At 50.0% G+C, this 21,203-nt stretch overlaps 1 protein-coding gene across 1 annotated transcript in view; it reads left to right on the plus strand.

The window, feature by feature from the left end:
- The window catches only part of DPYD (dihydropyrimidine dehydrogenase), a 521,728-nt gene that overhangs the window by 426,057 nt on the left and 74,468 nt on the right, over window positions 1–21,203 (plus strand). Inside the window, exon 19 of the mRNA XM_037051359.1 lies at window positions 11,027–11,169. Coding sequence (XP_036907254.1) covers window positions 11,027–11,169 — 143 coding nt within the window. The remainder of the gene's footprint in view (window positions 1–11,026; window positions 11,170–21,203) is intronic.

Here is a 21,203-nt window from a genome sequence, read left to right on the forward strand (position 1 = left end):
CCGGATTTTAGCCGGTTCTCTCTGGGACGATGAGAAATCTTCCCCACTTGGACCACGGTTCTCCAAATACCCACTGGCTCCAACCACTCCCTTGACAAGTATCTGAGCTGTAGTCCCCCAAACTAAAATATCAGGGTGCCAGAGACCACAGTGGTGTGTGCAGGCTGGGAGGAGATCACCGGTCCTGGCCCGCCACATATCTGGCCGCGGAGGTCTCCAGGTTGCTACGTGGTCTCCAAGTCTGAGCAGGGTAGGATGCGTGCTCCTTCAGGTGACACACGGGGACCGTCTGAAGTAATCTGCTGTCGCATCCTTCCCCCGTCCTAATTTTTTTGTCGGGTGCTGTGCCATATGCACACCGAAGATTCCCGCAAGAGCTATGGTTTGGTTAACAGTGTGGGCGCGTCTCTGAAAATGGACACTTCCCCGGCTGGCAGCCGCCCCAGGTGGATTGAGTGGACTTGCCTCTGCTTCATCCCACGAGCTCCCTGCACGGAAAAGGGGGACCTCATTGATTCAGCTTCAGCCTCGCTTCTTCCAGCTGATGGAAACCCTAGTGCCTTTTAGTCCGACTAGGAAGACCCTCAGAAGCTACAGCAAGGAGGCAGGCAAGGATGCAAACACGGAGTATATGTTCTCTTCAGCTTCTCCCGAGAAACAGTTTTTTTTTTAACAATAACACAAGCCTGAACTTCCTTTGGTTTATACTATCTTTTGTTCGGAAACTCTTAAAATGCAAACCTGTTTATTCTAACGCCAGGTCCGTACTTGAAAAAGCTTTTGCGAGAGCAGAGACCATGTGGGAGTGGGTGGTGATAGCAAGGGGTGGCTCGGGGTCCCCCCGCTGTGAGCACCCCCTGCCCCACAAACCCGTGTCCCATTTCCTGCCCTTGGGGGTTGCTTCCCTCACCTGCTAACCATGGCGTTCACAAACAGGGTGGGCTCACGTCTGCAGTTTTGCTCACCACGCCCCCAGTCCTGCCGGAGTTTGAAATATTCTCATTCTCAGCCCCTTTGGGGCCCTGCGTGGTGAACAGGGCCTCCCTTCCCCAGGCCTGCCTGCCCTCTGAGTCCCATGGCACCGTGGGCCCCACCTGTCAGCAGGTGCATGCTTGCCGCCAGTCTGCACCTTGCTCCTGCCCCGCCTCTCCAGCTCACTGACAGCAGGGGCCTCTGCAGACACTCCTAGTGACGGTCCCAGGGCTGGGGACAGGAGGTAATTCTGACCACACGTGATTTCTTACATTCGACCCTGTCAAAATTGAGGAAGGGAGTTCGTCGTCACCTCCTGGAGAGAGCAATTTCTAATCAGCAGAGCGAATACCAGAGATAGAGCCTCTTTTCCAGAGAGCCTGGTGGCACGCAGAGGGCCTTGCTGCAGAGGGTGCAGGTCGCACTCCCTGCGCTTCCGGACCACGGTGCGTCTCTAAGAGACGCCCGGGCCAGACCAGGGAGCAGAGCCTGCAGCCGGGGCTTCAGCGCTCGGAGGAACGCAGTCTCATCTCAGGGTGCAGGGGCTGCACCAGCACTTCCCTGGGACGAAAACAGAGAACCTTCCCAAGGGGAAGAGGACGTGCAGTGGTGGTCAGTGACCCAGGGCCCCACCACAGAGCACACCAAGTTCAGAATTTCAGCGAGAAAAGAAATCACAGCTTTCCAAAGAAAGAAAATACATGGTCCCAGTGGACGTGGGGGAAGTATTTTGTGGTGGTTTTCTTTTTTGTTTGTTTGGGGGTTTTTTTTCTCCAGAAAAAGGTCCACTTCTGATTATCCTGGGTTCTTCCAGGGTAAAACATAGTCTGGTCGTCGGCATTATCACGGTCGTATCCTCTTGTCTTCTACTCAAAGAACATTTTTGCATAAACATTCACTGCTGAGATTTTTACCTGGAATCATAGCGTTTGCCCTGAACAGCCTTACGCAAAGTCACACGAGACAGGTTCATACACCGAGCCCCCTGAGTCTGTCGTCATTCAGGACTTCTGGGCAAAGGAAATAGGAGTATTTTAAAGAGCCTACATATTTACATTCTAGGTGAGTTCATCGTATTTGTAGGCCAAAACCTCTGCCAGGCGTGCTTGTGTGGGAGCAATTGGTGTGTCCGGTGACCTGGCCGTGAACCCCGCCCGTGCAAACCCGCCGGCACTGGGCTTTGTGCGGTCACGTTGCGGACTGGTGGGTTTGTTGTCATCGCGCGTTATGTTACCGAACAGCCACGCCTTTCTCCGTGCACGAACTGCTTACCCTCCGTGAGCCTGAATTTCCTCGTCTGCATAGTGAAGACCGTGCCTGACAGGACTTGCTGCGAGGAGGGAAAGAATGTGTGACTCAGCCAAGCAACGGGTATTCAGTGGGTTCTCGGGATGATGTCATTTCAGCCACAAAATGGTGTTGCCATTGGTGCGCGTCATAGCTGTCTCCTCCCGTGAGGACCCTGAAACCCATGAGCACCTGGGAGCCTTTTCTCACCGGCTGGTGGCCAGGTCTTCCGTGGAGGAGGGAGCCGGACATCAGGGAGGGAGCTGAGACGGAGGACCCTGCCGTGTGTCCAAGGCTAATGGCAGCCCAGAGCTAAAACCACTAATGGCCCTCCTTCCTCCGTAACTCCACTTTGAAAAGGTGCACCACTTTGTACATAAAGCCGTGCTTAAACATTTTTTAAGGGATGGCGAGAACAAGCCCCGACTTGTCCTCTCGGGAGGCAGTGAGTGAGCGCACACCGCGATGAGTACGTTTTCTAGACCCATAGACTTAGATGGTTTCCATGCCAACCGGCCGAGCCACAAGTCAGAGAGGGCCCGGGTGGCGGCATCGCCCGTGGACCCGCACCGAGTGGGAGGTGGCAGCAGTCTTCCTTTCAGTGACCTCTGGTCGGTCGTGGGGCGCCCGCTCGCCTCCGCGTGGACGCGTCTGCACCTCGCGCTTCTTCCTGGTCCCATGTGTCCCCGCGGGCCACGCCGCAGAGAGCGCTCTCCGTCCAGTGTCATTCAACCGCTCTGTCACCGGGTAATTGTTTGAACAGAACGCCGAGGCGCTATCAAAAGGGAAGGTGAACCGACGGCATTTGCAAATGTCAGGGATTATCTGAACGCTTTTATTAAAGTTTATAAAAAAGTAGGTTCAGGGCATTTCGTGGCAATTATTTCTACAGGAATTGGTTATTTAAATAAATTGCTAATTATCTGAAGATGACAGTATTGAAACTGCTGCTAATGGGTGGTTTAATAAGTGTAGCGTGTGGTGGCCACCTACAGGTTGAAAACAGAATAAACACGGGCTAATTATGTCTGGATACCACACATGGAGGCGTGGGTTTCTCCCCGGAGTAACAAATTGAAAGACAGTTCTTTCTTCCTACCATGTTTTGGAGTCCTGGACACCGGTTAGTTCTGAGTTCTTCACGGGTTATGGTTATGGTTAGGGTCGAATTTACTCTGTGTTCATGATTACCTTTGTCAAATAGTCCTGGGTATGTTTATCATCATAATTATTACCCAAACTGGCATACGTTTTAGAGTGAAAGTAAAGGTTATAATTATATCACGCAATTGCCAATAAATACAGGCGTGAGAAGCTAGGAGTGTCTCGGGGAAACGAGGTCGTACAGTTACAGCAATTACTAGCTTCTCTAGCTTTCGTATATTCCCTGGCCAATAATTAGTATAACGCTAATATTCTTGATTTCGTCATGCGTGGACGACATATCTTTATTAGTTTGAAGTATCCACTCCCCTGGCCGGCTGAGTGCTATCCGCGCTTGACATCGGGAAGAAGGCCAGCATGGTGGTCAGGGTCCACGCTCTGGGCCCTCGTGTCCTGACAGAGTGTGACCTAGGGGCGGAGCCCGGTTTCCACGTCTGTAAACACGGGGACAGGCAATCCCCGAAGCAGTGACCCTGGGGCAGCCCGCGGGCACTGCGCCCGGGCACCGCCGTACCCAATGTGCTTAGTGTTAAATTCGTGCTCTCTTGCCCCCGACCCTGTTCGGAGGCAGCTTCGTCACTGGGATCTGCTGAGAAACCGCAGGGCATGCGCAGTTGCCCCTTCAGCTCCCAGCGGCCCCCAGCATCCTCCGGGCTCGCCCTGGAGTGCACAGTCCAGCGCCGGACTTTCTACCGTGTCCTTTCTGCTGCCTCCTGCCTGCAAGTCAGGAGGTTCGAGGGCAAGGACACCCCAGTGCAGCTACCTCTGCTGCTGGAATCACCCCGAACTAATGGCAAAAATACCAATAAAGCCAGGGCGTGCCGAACCACTGATTCCTGTCACCATTTGAGGGAAGCGTAGATGAAGGCTTCCTTCGTGATCACCCTTTAAATGTGTGAAGGCAACAGGTGGGATCACATTTAGTCACTTTGCACACGTGACCACCCACACCCCGCACACACCCCCACACACGCCAGCACACACGTCTCGCTTTTTACAGTTTCAAAGTCAATGTTATTGCAGCCGACACAGTGGAACTAACGGTACATAATAAACGATTACAGCCCCACACTCCTCCCCCCACACACATACGCATTTTAAGTTATAAAGAAAAACGTTTATTTGGACAGTGTTAAAGGAAAAAGCTGCATGCATTAGTAACATAACTCCATGTCCCTCATCGAAGGTGGCATTTTCTCGCATTCCTTTGTTCTGCTCCATCACCGTAACCTAAACTGCTTTATAAAACCGAAAGGCTGAGATTTAGCTCAACTACTTCTGCTCAGATTCCGAACGAAACTTTTCACACACTTCTCCTGTCTCTGGGCCCATCTAAGTGTGTGTGAGTGAGTGTGTGTGTGTGTGTGCGTACACCTGACATGGGGAGATAGAGGAAATACTCTAGGTTGTTAATATCTTCCTTAAACTACTGGACGCGGAGTTGGAAGTGCTCTCCCGAAGGGGTCACCGCACACCCCGGGTGTGAAAGTCTCCCAGAGCCGGGTCTGGTGCTGCCGGTTCCCACATTGTGAGTTTTAGGAACACTATAAGCAATGGTCGTTGCTACTGCAAAAGTGAATCATAAACACTTTTTACCTAAAAAAAAAAAAATCAAACAAGAAGGAAGTATAGGGAGCAAAGTTGGAAGTTCCTCTTCGGCCTGTTCTCCAGAGGTAACTGTTACCAGTTTAAAGCTCAGTGCTCTATGTACTTACATGCCCACGTGCTGAATGTAATTGTACGTTTTAAACGAGAATGGAGACCCATTGTATGTATTGTTCTTTCACGTGATACCCTAGAGATATGTCCATGTCAGCTTCTAGGTTCCCTAGGACACCAGACTTGGATGCACTGTATTTAATAGTGTGACTACGGGGGCCATGCAGGCTGTTTTTGCTGTAAAAAAAGCAGTACTTCAGGGAACATCTCGTGCATGCAGTCTTGTGTCTCTGTCCTAATGGGGCAGGTTTCTTAAGGTGGAGTTTCTGGGTTAAAGATTGGGGTCGGCAGGGAGAGCAACAGGGAAAAATCGGGACAACTGTAATAGAGCGCAACTTTAAAAAATTGCTCTTGGGCTATAAACTGAATATTTCCTCACACAGACTGCCCTTCTATAGTCATAGATGCAAACGGTAACTGTTTAGAAGTGAAATGACATAGGAACTGTGAGATCTCCAAAGTTAATATCTGGGAGATTAACACCCCCTAACTAACGAGTGTTTTTCCCCACATGTTCATGGCCGAATGTTTTTCCGCCCCTTTCTCTGGCTTTGAGAGTGACATCAGCCACTGCAGACAATGAGCCAGGTGCCCGCACTGAGTGCTTTCCCCAGATTGCGCTGTCTCATTGTCCCCGAGTGGCTCTCCTTTCACAGGGAGGGAGAACTGGTGTCTTAGGAAGCGAAGGAGCTGGCTCATGGTCACCCTTGTGTGACCTGACAGAGCTGAGACTCACACCCAGCGGGTGGGACTCCCCATCCTGTGCTCTCAGCATGGGGCCCCAGTCCTGCGGCAAAGACGGTATGAAGTGACCTTCTTGTAACCGCTGCACCGTCTCTCCCAGTCACGGACCCTCGGAGCCCAGTCCCTGTCAGTCCTCTTTAAACTGCGAGACAGCCAACACACCCCTTCCTCCCCCTGGGCTTCCCTCTCTTCCTGTCCAACACGGAGCGGGCGGCCTCCCCTGTCACAAGCAGAGGGATGCCCCGTCCCCGTGTCTGGCACCTGGAGGTCACTGTGTGGACCAGTAGTCCACAGCCTTCTCTGTTAGCAGCAGAGAGAGTCTTGAAATAGTCAACAGAAATTAAAACGTTTTCCAAAGAACAATTTCATCTTTTCCAATAAACCTGAAATAATGACTACCTAAAATGATTGCTTTCTCCCGTTTCCCCTCGTTAGTTTCCAGGTCACTGCAAGTGACCCCGGATCCTTCAGTGCCTTGGTTTCTGGAGCAATCATGCTAATTTTCCCAGAGGGCTTTAATTCGTGTGTAAAGATGTGTGTTTAAGTAGCTGTGTTTTCCATATTTGCTGGTATATTAAGTTTATTAACACTTTAAGCTTGCCTTCGTAGAGTATACATTGGTTAGTGCTTGATTTATGTGTATTTTATAAAAATCAAACTCTCAACTCCTACATCCTTGAAATTTTTAATTTGCTAATATTTTCTTTCTTTGGGATGATGTTAAAACCATTAGCAATTAGACAAAGTTCAATTTCCAATGAATTTGTTATCCACTTAACTCATTATATTTTAATTAATGGAAGCAAATTAAACTACACTTTCCTTTTGTATAAACAGTGAGCACGAGTGAGTATTATAACCCGATTTCTATTTCAGTGCCAGCTAGAGCTAGAATCAGGACGTTTATTGTGGACTCAGCTTTAACAATTAATTCCATAGCAGGGGCTGTGCTAGGAGTCAGATGGTTGGGGAGGGGGCACAGAATTGAACTCACTTATTCAAAATTCCAGCCATCCAAAATTAGCATCCGTTCCAGGCTATCTTGCCCATCACCAATTTCTGTTCTCTCCTGGCACTTATTCCTAAAGTAAAGCTCCGCCTCCTTGTCACCCACAAACTTGAGTTCTGACATTGTCATTAAAATCCTTGTGTATTGCTTTAGATTCTCAAAAACTTCCAAAAAAATACCTCGATGTTGGGTGTTTAAGATGTTTACCTCCCGAGTCCGCCAACCGCACCAGTATCGTGACACTGCCCGACGAAGCTGTCAGGAGCGCGCAGGGAGAACTGGGGAGGCGTGGTTCCCCTCAGGGACTGGAGGGCCAGCAGTCTCATCACCACGGGGCGCGTGCTCTGGTCTTCGGTTTAGAAAATGTGGTTCCCTTGGCTCACTGAGCCCAGGCAACAACAGGGAAGGTGCTGGGGAAGCGAGCTGAGTCCAGGCTCTGTCTGGAAAAAAAACAAGTGTTTCAGTGGAATTAAGAAATCCCCACGCAGCCCCCCAGCTTCCAGGGGTGCGGTGGGATCCCGGCCCCGGCCCCGGGGTCCGTCCAATGCGTAGTCGTTTGTGCTCACATTGCCTTCTTTCTGGAATCCATGTACCCACAAGACGTCTGATGTGTGGATGACTGTGAATTTTCCTGATGGAACATCCGGACGGAGGAACAATGGGACTCATTATTTATAATCTTGAAACAGCCTCCGAGGCTCTGTGGGGCCGGCACGCTGGGTACCAACCCTGGGCGAGACCACGGTTAGGATGCCAGTGAGTTGACGACAGGGGTCTCCTCCGCTTTTCAGGTTCAGATACAGTTATGTTTGTTTTAACCAAAGGCATTGGTGCTTCATAAATATTCTTCAGACAGACAGGGAGACAGATGCACGGATCAGCGAGGCCTAAATAAGGACCCTGATTAAGTCGTCCCACTTACACGTCAATACGCACTCCTGTATGTTGTCCGTGGTGGCATTTTTGAAACCACATACAAAATGATATTTGATGAGTGACGGTATCATTTCCTTCAGAAAAACGTTCCATTAAAATCAGATTGGTTTCGAAACCTCTGGCGCACTGAAACGTTTATTTTTAGAACGTGGACCAGTGCAATCAATGGCACTCGGTAAGGGCTGTCCAGGGTCAGTGGGTCCGGCGCAATGGTGAGCCCAGTAGGCTGTGGCTGGGCGGCAGGTCTGCAGGGACTGGCCCCCGACGCGGCCGCCCTGTCCAGTGCCTCCGCCCCCCGCAGCTCCTGAGGGCCCTTCCCTCCTGGTCAGAGCTCAAGGCAGCCATGTGGGCTCCTGGCCATCTGGGCCCTTCTGCTGGTTTGTTGGAAGCTTCAGCTTGTTTCAAAACATGGGGATTCAGAGGGGCTTGGTTTTCACGGGCCCGCTGCACACAGTTGGAGCCCGGTGGCTGGACCTAACTGGACTCTCCCCGCCCCGACCCCCCACCCCCTACACCGCTGACCTGGCCACCCCGAGTAGGTGAGCGCTGAATTTAAATTCGCGTTGGCTGCGAGTTCATTGAAGCTTACAGGATTTCAATTTCTTGATGTGAACCTTGTCGTTTTCTTCGGGGGTCAGTCCACATTCAATCCCCTGAGCCTCTCAGACTGGCTTCTTCTGTCCTCGTCTCTCATCTAAAACCCTTAGTTCCTGTAGCAGGGACCCGTTTTAAAACCCTCTCCTCCATACCTGTGCTTCTGGGACTCTCTGTGCATGGTAATGAACTTGTGTAATGCCGGGTGATGTTGACGTACGCATCTTCTCCACACATACGTCAACCGTTTTATCTTCCATCTATTGTGTCTTCATTTCTGTTGTATTTAAAACTAAAAAATGGCTATATAACAATTTAGAAAGGTTCTTTTACGTGCACTTAAATTCCCCTTCAGAAACCGTTTGTGGTGGATGGAAGTGATTCTCAAAACCCCATTCCCCATAAAAATGCTGAAAACAGGTAGATTATACCTCATATGAAAGCAGCGGAGTTATAGGAACACTGATCAAACAGGGTTTGCCATGGGAATTAAAACGGCATTTATTATTACCCAGTAGCAGATGGTCCCATCTCTTCACTTTTGGATCACATTTTCTCAGAAAACATGATTACTCTTAATTTTTAAAAAGATAGCTTTATTAGTTTGAAAGGTTTTCATGTTCATTAGATAGATTAGAAAATCTTGGGAAAAGGAAGAAAAACGTTTAAAAAATGTCTTATTAACTTAATTGAACATCTTCAAATGCCACCGAGGATTTGCTGATGGTTTTAACACCTGTGTAATAATGTTGCCCTTTCAACGGAACTGGTTACATTTCCAAAGCTGTGTTCTGGGATTTTGCCATTCGATGTCCGTTAATAGCAATTGGAATGTGTGGCCAAGTCCCTGTGAACCACTGTGAGATTTTACCCCTTAGTGTTAATAATGATAATCTTCTAATAGTGCAGTAAGAAATAAATTATTGATCTTCTTAGCTCAAGTTTCTCCTACTCTCTAGGGCTAACTGAATAAGGAAAAAATAAAATCCCAGTATTTCTTTATTCCTTCAAAGCACATGCATGGAAGAAGACATCGGATCAGTACATCTCGACCTTGTCAGTTATATGATGCAAAGGTAGCGATACGTCTCTCTAACAGATTCAAGTTACAGATACGATCTTTAAAATGCTTTGTGTTCACTCTGTTCTTAGGTGTGTGTATAGAAGTGCGTGTATAGAAGTGTGTGTGTGTGTGTGTGTGTGTGTGTGTGTGTGTGCAGTGCATTCTCCTCTCCAGTATGCCAGCCTTCTTTTCTGGGTAGAGCATTCACCCTAGTGAGAAGTCTCTGATGAGCGTGATGTAAGAGAAATGGAAACGAGGCACCCAGCTTCTGAGCTCCCCTAACTTACTGCCCACGCGCCGTTGCTCTCGGGCATCAGCGCTGAGGAGTCTCGACTAAGAAACGCTGACGTGCGCCGCGAGCTGGTTTAGGTTTGGGAGCAGCGAGGCGTTCCCCCATGTTGGTGTGGAGCACAACAGCAGCCCTTACCCATGTGCTCAGTTGTGCCTGAAATGGAGGGGGGGGGGCACAGCGTGAAAAGAGCCACTGGCCTTCGGGCAGGTTCTCTGAGCTCGCCCACGGTGAGCTCTGCGGTCAGAACCTGGTGGTGCCGGTGAGGCCGCCCACACGGGTGGAGGATCGAGTGCTTGCCTGTTGCTTGCTTGTGGCCTTGTTTTGGTTCGAGGCACGCTCAAATTCTTGCACACATAGAACTTTTTAGTTCAGAAAATGACTTCAAGGCGCCGTTGACTTACGAGTCCGCACACCCCAAAATTGTATGCCTGTGGTATGAGAGCGTTACTTCGTCCCAACATGTTTTGACCTGGGAGTCAAGTGAAGCTTTAGCACGGTGTAATTGTTTTAAAAAGTGACCCCCAAGTGTTCTGTCCACCCATGAAGTTTTCACTATAATTAGGGAATAATGCGTAGATCATCTCTGGCTGGATAAAGTATAAAGCATTGAACACACACTTTCCAATTACTGACTTCTACTCAATTCTTTTTAACTTGGTTGAAACTTTCTAACGCATAAGAAAACTAGGTTAGGCTTCTGGTGTTACCAGATTGTGGAGATTACATGTGCAAAGCACAATGGACTTTGTAAGTTCACCGGCGCCTTGCTTGATTTCACGTCCCTATGTTCACACCAGCTGCCTTCGGCCTTCTGGTGCCTTCTGTGGAAGCACAGCAGGGCTGGGTCTCTGTGGACGCGCCGTGTGCAATTTTTGCCTCTCCCAGAATCCTCTGCTCCTGTCCTTTCAAAGCCAGGCGCCTGAATGTTCCACACAATCTTCTACACGGTACCGCACATCACATTGCCGTGTGCATCTTATTTAATGTGCAGTAGTAACATCCACTTGCATAAGGCATCTGAGAGCCAGGGTAAGTAGCGTTGGAGTTTCTAAAATAAGAACATGTCCACCGATAAATGAGCATAGTTTGAAACCTAACGATGTGTATGTGTGACATGTCTGTGGATCTAAAATAGAGACAGGGAACCTGCACTGGGTCCAGGACAGAGCAGCCGTCACATCCTGGAGACCCAAGGCAGCAGCTCAGTGGCCGCCATGCTCACCCCTGACCGTTCTCTCCCCTGCAGGCACCGCCATCAGACCCATCGCTCTGAGAGCCGTGTCCACCATCGCCCAAGCCCTGCCGGGATTTCCCATCCTGGCCACTGGCGGCATCGACTCGGCGGAAAGCGGTCTCCAGTTTCTCCACAGCGGAGCTTCCGTCCTTCAGGTACTACCTGTGTTTGTCTGTCCCTCCTGGGAGCTCTGTCTGGCACACACAGTGCAAATCACGTGGCAGCAAGCTCCCTCCCAGAGGGCCCCTTGGAAGCCAGGGCGGTGAATGGCAGCCCTCGTTAGGGGTCGGCTGCGTGTTGAGAACAAACCTGAGGTCCGTTGCCTGTGCCCACGGAGGACTCCCAAACCCTCTTTTTAAAATATACTCATTCAGCTCTGTTTCAAAATTAAGTGAATCGGGTACCAAAACTCAGGCTGTGCTACAGGAAAACAGGGAGCCGGTAGAGGAAACGGGGCCAGTGCAAAATCCCGACTGAACCCTAAAGCACAGCCCGGGGAGGCCAGGGCACAGAGCTGGGGGGAGGGGGGAAGGGGGGCTCGCCAAGCCTGACTCTGAACGTGCTGGCAGCCAGGGAAGGGAACCACTCACCGGCCTCTCAGCTTTCCGAGCGTAAATACAGATCAGCTGTTCTGGTGCGAAGCTGAGGGAACGTTTTCACTTTCTCTCCAAAGGGCTGCTCTGAGACGTAGCGCGCTGTATTCTGACTAGCACCTCCATGTGGAATGAAAAAATGATCTACTTTTAAGATTACTCATCCACTTGCTCTTTGTAACGTAGCCCACATAGGTCGGGCGCGGTGAGGGGCACGTCGCGCCATGAGCTCTTCTCGGAGGGGCCGGGTATGTGGGCCGGGATGCCCTGGCTTGACCCCAGGCTGCAGTGGCTCGTGTGACAACGAGGCCTGGGCCTCGCAGGCGGTCCTGCACCAGTGGGGCCCTGACTACCCAGCAGTGATGGTAACTGGGAGGCAGGGGGTTGAGCATCTCCCATTCTCTGGCAAGAAAGTGGAGCGCAGATACCTGGTGTTGCCCATTTGACCGTCAGAGTCAGCGTCCTCTCCGGAAGCACGAGAGAACTGGAAGTAGCCGGCAGCTCCCGGAGGCCGACGCCAACACGGCACGGGTGTCACGGTTGTTTGGCGAAGGCTTGAAAACAGCCAGCACAAAATTGCTTGAACAGGCGATTATAGGCACGCTTAAAACACGGGAAGAAAGAGAAGGTCTCCACAAAGGAGAAGAGGTATAAAGAAGAGCCAGATGGAAGTCAAGACTGAAAATGGCAGCAACTTAAACGCAAAACGCTGTTGGTGGGCTTGACGGCAAAATGAAGAGAACAGAACAAAGAATCAGTGAACGGGAAGAGAGAGCGGTAGACATCAGCCCATCTGAACAACAGAGAGAACACAGACTGGAAAAAAGAAGTGGACAGAGCCTCGGGGAACTGTGCGACCATGATGGATCATCTTACGTTCATGTCATCAGAGTGGCAGAGAGGAGGTCCAAGAAAGAGGCATTGAAAATGTAATAATGTCGGAAAATGTCCCAATTTTTGCAAAAGATGTGGTTCTACAGGTTCAAGAAGCTGAATGGATTCAAAATATGTCCATACCCAAACACGTCGTAGTCAAACTTCTGCAAACTGAACAGTCGCGAGAGGACTTTAAAGGCAGCAAAGAAACAACGGCACCGGAGGATGAATAATTGTAATCAAAGTAGGTTTTTCATCAGAAACCATGATGTCCCAGAAGTGGGAGAACATTGTTCCATAGTTCGATGAGAAGATCTATCAACCCAGAATCCTATATCCTTTAGGATTTAAAAAAATTAAGACATCTTTAACTAAAAACAAAGAGGATCTACTGTCAGGAGACCATAACTAAGAGAATGGCTAAAGGAATTTCCTTAAAAAAGAAAGTGATTAAAGAGGGTACCTTGGGACGTCAGGAAGGAAGGAAGAATCTGGAAGATAATGAATGTCCAGGCGTAGGTGTCACCTGCATCTGTGCTCACGCACACAGAGAAGTGCGTGAGTTAGAGGATGTGAGTCGGGTGTGGGTGGGCCCCAGAAAGGGCGCCAGCTCGTTTCCAAGCTGTGGGTCATCTCGGGCAGCCCCCACACGGGGGTGAAGGTCGTGGATGGTCTCCCCTGTGCTGGCTCCAGCTGCTGCTCTGTGTCTGTGTCACGCGCCCACACCCACCCACGAGTGAAATCCTTTGATACCACTGCGACCCTCATCAGCCGGAGCTTGAAGGATCAAAGCCGTGCAGGCAGGGCCCATGACTCGTGCTAGACCAGAACTCACACCTGGCGTTCCACGGTGGGAAGACAGGGCTCTTCCCGCTGGCCACGCTGGCCACGCTGGCTGTCCCCTCCCAGAACTGCGAAGGCGGGCTTGTCAGCAACGGGCTGGTCTTCCCTGCTCCTCAAGGCTGCCACGTCTGGTCTGCTGCTTCTTTTTTAAATAAGGATTCAAAGAAGAGAAGAGACACGAAGACGTAGAAAAATAAATGTACAAGGTATGCTCTGGGCACAGGTGTGTACTCGGTATGTGGAGCATGGAGTAGAAATACATGTGTCCTCGTAAAAGTGTGCAACCCAATGATTACTCACCTGAAGAAGCAGAGATGAAGGGGGCCGTTATATTCTGCGCACACTGGGGAGCCCGAACCTGGCTCTGGGGACAGGTGTTTGTCTCTCTCAGGCAGACCGTGTGCTTTCTTCTCCGAGGAGTCCCTGGTTCTGTTCACTCTTTGTCTCCCTAGAGATCGCTTCTTGTTCCCCCTCCTCTGAGCGCCTCCCTGCCTCCCGCGTGACCCTCGGCCCACCCACGGGGTGGCCTTCTAGCTCCCACTTCTGCTGTGCGTGAAAGACCTCACAGCTTCCTCTCTGTGGGCTTGGATTTTACGAGGAAGAACTCTGTTGGGCTCAGTTTATTTTTCATGCTGGACCCCATCATGAAACACAGTCACCCAGGGGATCGACTGCTCGGTGGGCTGCGGAAACACACTAACTATTCATTCAATGAACTTGTCCAGGGAGTGCGGTTGAGTCACAGTTTTTTTGTGTGGGTTGCGAAGAGGAGATGAAAGGGTTCACGGTGTGGAAGGCGGTGGCAGAGACCGGGTCCTGCCACTCCGGCTGCAAGTGGCCCGGGCTTTCCAACGCTGTGCACCATCGGCTCCCAGGGGAGTCTGTGAAAATGGACGATTCCACACGTAGGCTTTTCCTGGTACGAAAATCACAGATTACGTACTAATTCTACCGTTGGCCTGAGTCAGATTTTCGTTCAGGCAGAATGCATCTTAAAGCAATTTTAGCTAAAATGTGAACTGAAATCAGGATTAAGACGCATTTAGGACAGTTGTGAGTGGGAAGCCCTCTGAATGAGGGGTTTCGGCTTGGCAGTACACCTGGGGTGCAGAATGTGTAGTATTTCCGTCTCCTGTTAAAACTGAATTTCACTCCTTCCACCCCCTAGTGCTGGGACACCCTAACCTTTCATTTTCTGAATAGTATTAGAGAAATTTAAGTAACTAATTCTGCCAATTGGATTTACTCCAAATTCTCAGTGTGTGATGTCAGTTAGGCCTTGGGTGCTAGTCAGCATCTATTTTTATTCATCTTTAAAAAAAAATTGCATCAAGTGCCCGCTAGCAGTCAGCTCAGAACTTGCCCACGCACCCCAGGGCTCCAGACACCCCACCGCCACTCTCCCATCTGTGTGTCCACGTGTCCCCTGCCTCTCGTGGCCCAGCGCAAGCCCCTCCTGCGTCCGTGGTATTTCTCTTAAGGAGCTGATCCTCTTATACATCTTCAGGTAGAAACTATCAACTGTTTCTCTCCAGTCATTTGTACTCAAAAGCACAGCGTGCACTGACAAAGTACGTGCTGGATCAGAGGTGACGCAGCCAAGCAGACATCGTCCCAGGCGACAAGGCCAGGTCACGGGGGACAGAGAGGAGCCGGGGCACAGAAACGGTGATGGGAGAGAATCACTTCGATGCTGGTCTCTCCTGGGGTGTGAACTGTGTGAACGGGTGAGCTCACTTCCGGAATAAGAATGTGTACTCAACATGATTCCGGATTCCGTGGTCAATGAATTTAATAACCATGATGTTGTACGTGACTTTAGTAAAAGTGCTGACACCCGAAAGAAAGACGGAGAGTGGAAATGTTTCTCGTTAAGTTGGAAAAACGGGATAGAATGGGCCATTCTTGTTGGTCAGCATGCGCCACAGGGTGGCATTCGTTCAATAAATACGGACCGAGGCCTCCCGCGTGCCTGGGCCTCCCCTGGGAGTCAGAAATTCCATAAACAGAGCAGACGGAAATGGGTGGCCCCGTGGGGCTTAGGTCCCAGTGAAGGGAGGGCTGTCAGGTGCACTACACGTGAAACAGAAGTATCTTGTCTGATACGTGAAATGGGAGCTCTGGGGAAGAACTGAAGCTGGGGAGTCCAAGGCATTTTTATGGAAGGAAAATCCGTAGGTCGCAGCAGCACCCACGAAAATTTTTCCTGAGAGTTTAACTGCAATATAAAAGTCACAACATACTGACGACCACCTTGGAGTTAATACACAGACATGCCTTTCAGGGGTTCGGTCTCATTTTAATGGACGGTTTTCCAATTTTGAAGTCTTGGTGCCGTTCCCGGGAACGTGACATTCTCCGTGGTCCTGTTCATTTCCATTATCTTACTCCACGACTCGCTTTGACAAGGATGCTAACATTTTAATGGTAAAATATACAATAACTCTACATTAAAATGCTTCAATGAGTGTTGACTCTAAAAACTAAGGACGTAGCTAGAGGGCGATTTGGGTATTTCAGACCATGTCTGTAGCGCAGCTTTGGCGTGAAAACAGCTATTAGCACCCGACCAGAGGCAACACGCAGGCAGAGAAATCGTGTTCCCAAAAGGCTGCAGGTCTGTGTCCGTGAGTAGCTGCCCCCACAACCTCGTCATTTACCTCAACCCACTTCGAATTTATTGACGTGACGTCTGGGCCTTTGAAATCTAATTTCTCATCTTCCTTGGTAGGCTCTCATTAGTTAAAATACGCGAGTTAGAGCTATGATATTTATTAGTAAACCTCAGATACTGAAACGTTTAAACACCCCCCTGTAAAATTACATTCTCAGACTCTTCACACACTCTTAAAGTCTTAAAATCTTTTATGGGGGGCGGGGGGGGAGGCAACCCTGAAGAAAAGAAGTTTGCTTCTCGCTGCCAAATCACTATTCATGAAGAAGAGTATCAGTAAATAACTTGAATATCTGCCCTTGGAAACCTTGACGAGAGGATGTCAATAAATTAATAGTGGCTTGTTCTCTTTTTTACTTAGAGTTTTGCTTGTCAGTCCCAGGCCAGCCTCCCAGGGAGTCCTGCAGCCCGTCATCTGTTTGCAGTGTTAAGGTTCTGTTACTAAAACGTGAGTCAGGAGTTTCTGTCCCAGCCACACCCAGACCGCGTCCTCTGCTTTTAGCGACAGCTTCCACCACAACACTCTTCCCACTGTACACGGACAGAGCATGTAAGCCCCACACCACCTATTCCTCTAATTTCGTGTGACCGTTTTGCCATTACCGCCAGTCTCTGCAGGACTTTGATGCAGGACGTCGGAGGTGACAGGGAGCCATCAGTTCATTCGTGGGCGGTTGGGACCTGTGCCCTCGCCAAGACTGTGAGGGTGGCGTTTTTATTCCTTTGCTTTCGTGTGGGTTCGTCACTGCAGTTAACAGACGATCCGGAAACGCAACAGAGAGCGTGTGAGAGAGAGCGCAGTGGGCGGGCGCTCGCCAGATGGAGATGACCAGACCAATTTTCAGTAGTAATCAGAGCTGCTCGGACGGAGCTGGTTCAAACTAAATGGATTTTTTAGTGTGATCAGGAGATGTATTATTTTATGAGAACCGGAGGAAAAGAAGTAATTGAAGCTTCAGGGTGACACCTTGCACGGGCACGCAGAGCCTTGCCTACCTGCTCTGTGCTCACACACACGGGGCCTGGGTGTGCCCCACCCCGCCCCATCCCTGGGTCCGGGAGCGCCCGGAGGGTCCTGGCCTCCTCCACCTCCATGGGATATTGTCTGGCTTTTCGTTATTGGTTTCTCCTCCCCGCGAGTTTAATTTCATCTCCTCTAGGACTCCTCCTCGCCTGTTACCCTTGATTAGCTGCCTTGCCAATATTTTTGCTTGTTTATTTTTTTAATACTGAGGATATTTTTTTATTGATTCGAGAGAGAAGGATATGGACAGGGAGAGAGAGAAATATCGATGTGGAAGAGAAACGTTGATCAGACGCCTCCTTTCGTCACCAACTGGGCATCAAACCCACAAGCCTGTGGTGTGAGGAGCGACGCCGCGACCAGGGGCCGCCCAGCCAGGGCCGATGGTTCTGACTATTTTCAAGGACGACAGTTCCGTTTGCCAACACAGACCCTTCACCTCTTGAGGAAACCGATCTCCGAGCACATCATCCGCTTCCTATACAGAGAAGATGTCACTAACTGTTAACCCCCAAACCCAACTGGCACAAAGCCTTTTCCCCAGTCATTCAGTTTTATCATGTGCTTAATATATTTGAATTCTCCCCCCAAGGGTTCAGATCAGAATAGATGTTTGTGCCATTTTAAGTATTTCTCTTACAAGAAGAAAAATGAGAATTCGGACCACAAAAAGACATTTCACAGTTGGTTCCTCCTAAATGCCTACTTCCCTAAGCGTTTCTAATCATGACTTTCGGTTTTGTACCCCACAATCTTGCATTATGTGTGTTGTCCCAATTTTTTATCACTTTTCTTAATTACGTTTCTGAAATGACACTGAATTATTAGCTTATTATAATAATGGTGTTCCTGGGGTATGGCCCCCTCTTCTTTCCAAATGACTTCTTTCTCTGTCTTACACTTACTGTCCTTATTCTAATGGAGACACAAGAGATTTAGAGATATTTTTCTGGGCTATTTTAAGGCAGGTTCTTTTGATATTTTATGCATCTTTCTGTCTTGGAGCAGAAACTTCTTTTTGCAGTCATAACAAACCAGCCCTTGGAAACTCGAACCCTCCTGGCGCCGACGCACGCGTGTGTACAAGCCCCCCATGTGGTCATCACGCCCACGACGTGGTCGCAGCAGACCAGACCCTCCCAAGGGTCTGAACAGACCTTTTTCTGAACAGACCCAGTCACCATCTTGCTTGTAATGCTTTCTGATTTTACTCTATTCCCTTTTTAAAGAAAAGCTGTGTTGAGATGCTCCTGATGTCTCTTCTCGTTCATGCGTTGGAGGGTGGGTTTGGAAGAGTCTCATCTCTGACCCCTTCAGGGATCAGAACCCGTGGGGGTTTGTTTCTCCCCCTTCTGACCTTGACAGAAGATGTGTCTAAGGCCGAGGGAGGGCGGAAAGAGGAGAAGGAAGACTCCATTAGACGGCAGCTGCCCCCGAACTCCGGGGCTCTGCGCCCGAAACAGACTGAGCTCCGAGGGCTGCCTGCAAGGCCAGTGCCCTCCGCCCTCAGGGGAATCAGAGCTGAGTGGCTCCGCCTTATGCCCCCCCAGCCTCGCCTCTGAGAAGTTTAGCCTTGTTTTGGGTGATCCTGAAACCCGGAGTTCTCAGGCTCTTGGTTCTTCATGCTTTCATTTAAGAAACCCTGTTCTTGGTCTGTTCTTAGTCCTGGGCATTATTCACCACCTCAGTTCATTCTAGTCTTGAAGATTCTTAGCCGTGTCTGGGCACTGCTGTTAGGTACCCAGAGTCAGCTATGTCGCACGGGCGGTGTGATGGTCCAGAGGAGGGGCTCTGCGGTTCTGTAGTCTTTGCTCAGTGCCTGGCCTCTGCATTTCGCAGCTGGACGAATGGGGCCTATTTATTTAACGTCTGTGAACCTCGGTATCTTCACGGGTGAAATGGAAGATCTGGTGCTTCTCTCACTGGCTCCCGGTGAGGGGGAAACGATACACAATATGTCAAGTGCAGGGTTGCCATTCAGAGTCCCTGGGCTGTCTTCCCCTTGCTCCAGCCGCCCTGGTCCTGCCACCGTGTCCCCAGCCAGCAGCGCCCGGGACGTCAGGGCGGCTGGCACTCCCTGGTCCAGCTCTCAGGCTGGGTGTGAAATGAAGAGGGGGACTCTTGCTGTATCTGTCCCTAATTACACACGCCTGGAAGAAGCAGTGCAGGGTCAGGTCCCTCTAGCCGTGCCGCTGGCGTGCACGGGAGGCTTCCCTCGTGCAGACGACAACAGTTACTGAGATATACAGACCAGGCAGACACAGCGGGTGCACACGCGCACTCAACGCATTTGTGGTGACTCTTAGTGCAAATGATGATGAAAGAAATCACAGTAAATTATCAAGGTTCTTTCAGGCCTGAAAACATTATTTTTAAATAACTTTTCTCAGAAACCACAGCTCTGACTCTCATCGTGAAGTTTAGAAAGTAGAGAGTAAGTTTAAAGTTTACGAGATGTTGTAAAGGCAGTTGCCGTCCAAGGGACTCGTGACCCAGAGTTCTTTCTGTTGACACGAGTGACCCCGAACTCACGATTCAGAAACCAGGCTTGGGCCAGAGGACCTTGTCCAGACTCGGAGCGTGATCCAGGTCAGCATCGAAACCTGCGCTGATGGCCAGGTCTGCCAGAGAGGTGAGCTCTTGGCAACTGCGGTGGGACGCAGCACGCACTCTGGATTGGGCCGGGAGGGCTGTGCGCAGGCGCAGCCGCGCATTTGCTGGGGTTTTGCATCTTCCTCTCCTGCCTTCACTCTTTAAAAAAAAATCATCTCCGAAACTGCTTGCTTGTAAGTTAAACGTTCGCTGCAGGAAAGAAAATCACATAAAAATGCCTCCAAGTAAAATGCATTTGGGGGGGACTTTTGAGTGTTTTGTTGTAGATTATTCAGCAAAGTATAAGTTTGGTAGAGGACAAAATGGATTTCTGTTTTATCTAAGTAAAAAAAAAAATCATTTCAGAGCTGGCCTCCCTGGAAATACGCATCTGTGATCATGGGTGTATTTTACAGCATTAAAGTGGTAGCTCGGTCGGCTTCTAAAAGCTTCCAAGGCACAGATTTGAATTTTTACAGATTCTAATTACAAGTTAAAAGTCATCTCACTGTGGGAAATTAAAAATGGAGACAATTAGAGAAAAATGTCAGTTGAGAGGAAGATGCATTATGGAAAAAGCCAGAAAAGCCCCCGGGCTGGGGAAGCCAAGTCCCCCCTCAGCCGCCTCTGAGGCCGAATCGGGGACCAAGAGTGTGCGGCCGTTGCCGCTGGTCGTCTGATCCATCGTGGCCGTCCGTTGACACGGTGACTGACCTTTTGCGGAGAGAGATTCCACAGTCATCATTTTGTAGAGAGCGACCGCAAGGCAAAAGGGAAGTAGAGGTCACTTCCCGTCGTAAGTGTGATGCATCCCACCACGTGGGCGCCGCGGAGTGGGTCAGAGCCCGGGCAGGCGCGTGTCCGTGTGTGGGTAGGATGGGCGTGCTGCGCGTGCCCGGTTTGGGAGCAGGACGCAAGGGGAAGCTGCGTGCACCCTGGATCAACTGTAAAGCTAAGAAGACCTGCCCCGAACCCCTCTGCAGCCAGGCCTTGTTCAGCCGAGCCTGGCTCCTGTGGAGGGACCTCCCCGGTTTACCTTCTGCCCGCCGGCCTCCTCCTCGGTGCTAACACTAGGCAGAGTGTTATTTTTGCAACAGCTTCAGAAACGGAGTGCGCCTTGCCAGTGCAGAAACGGATCCGTATTACATCCACACTGTCCGTGTTATCACTGCTTAGGGCCGCGGGTCCTGACACAGGCGAGTGACAAGAGCCTGCGTGTGTCATGACACTGCACTGCGTGTCTCTTCACTCTGAGAGTGGGACAGCAGTCTCTATACTGTTACTGCTACCGCAAATGCAATGGAATGAAGTGTGTTTCGGAGCCCTGCCTGATTTCAGAGTACGCACGCTCACATAGCGCTGCCTAATTAATGCACCGTCGGTGGAGGTGTTCCTGGATTTCCCAGATGGGTCCCGGGCTTGGAAGTGTTCGAAGTAGACTCTTGCTAATCGGCTAATCTTACCCATCATACTTGGCATAAATGCTTATGTCTGATGCAAGTATTTTAATTTTTAAAAATGCTTTTTAAACTTTTTTTATTTATTGACTTGAGAGAAAAATCAGATTGTAGTTCCACTCATTTATGC

This window comes from Sturnira hondurensis, unplaced genomic scaffold, assembly GCF_014824575.4.
Source record: "Sturnira hondurensis isolate 20B ecotype Veracruz unplaced genomic scaffold, ASM1482457v3 Scaffold0007217, whole genome shotgun sequence".
NCBI lineage: Eukaryota > Metazoa > Chordata > Mammalia > Chiroptera > Phyllostomidae > Sturnira > Sturnira hondurensis.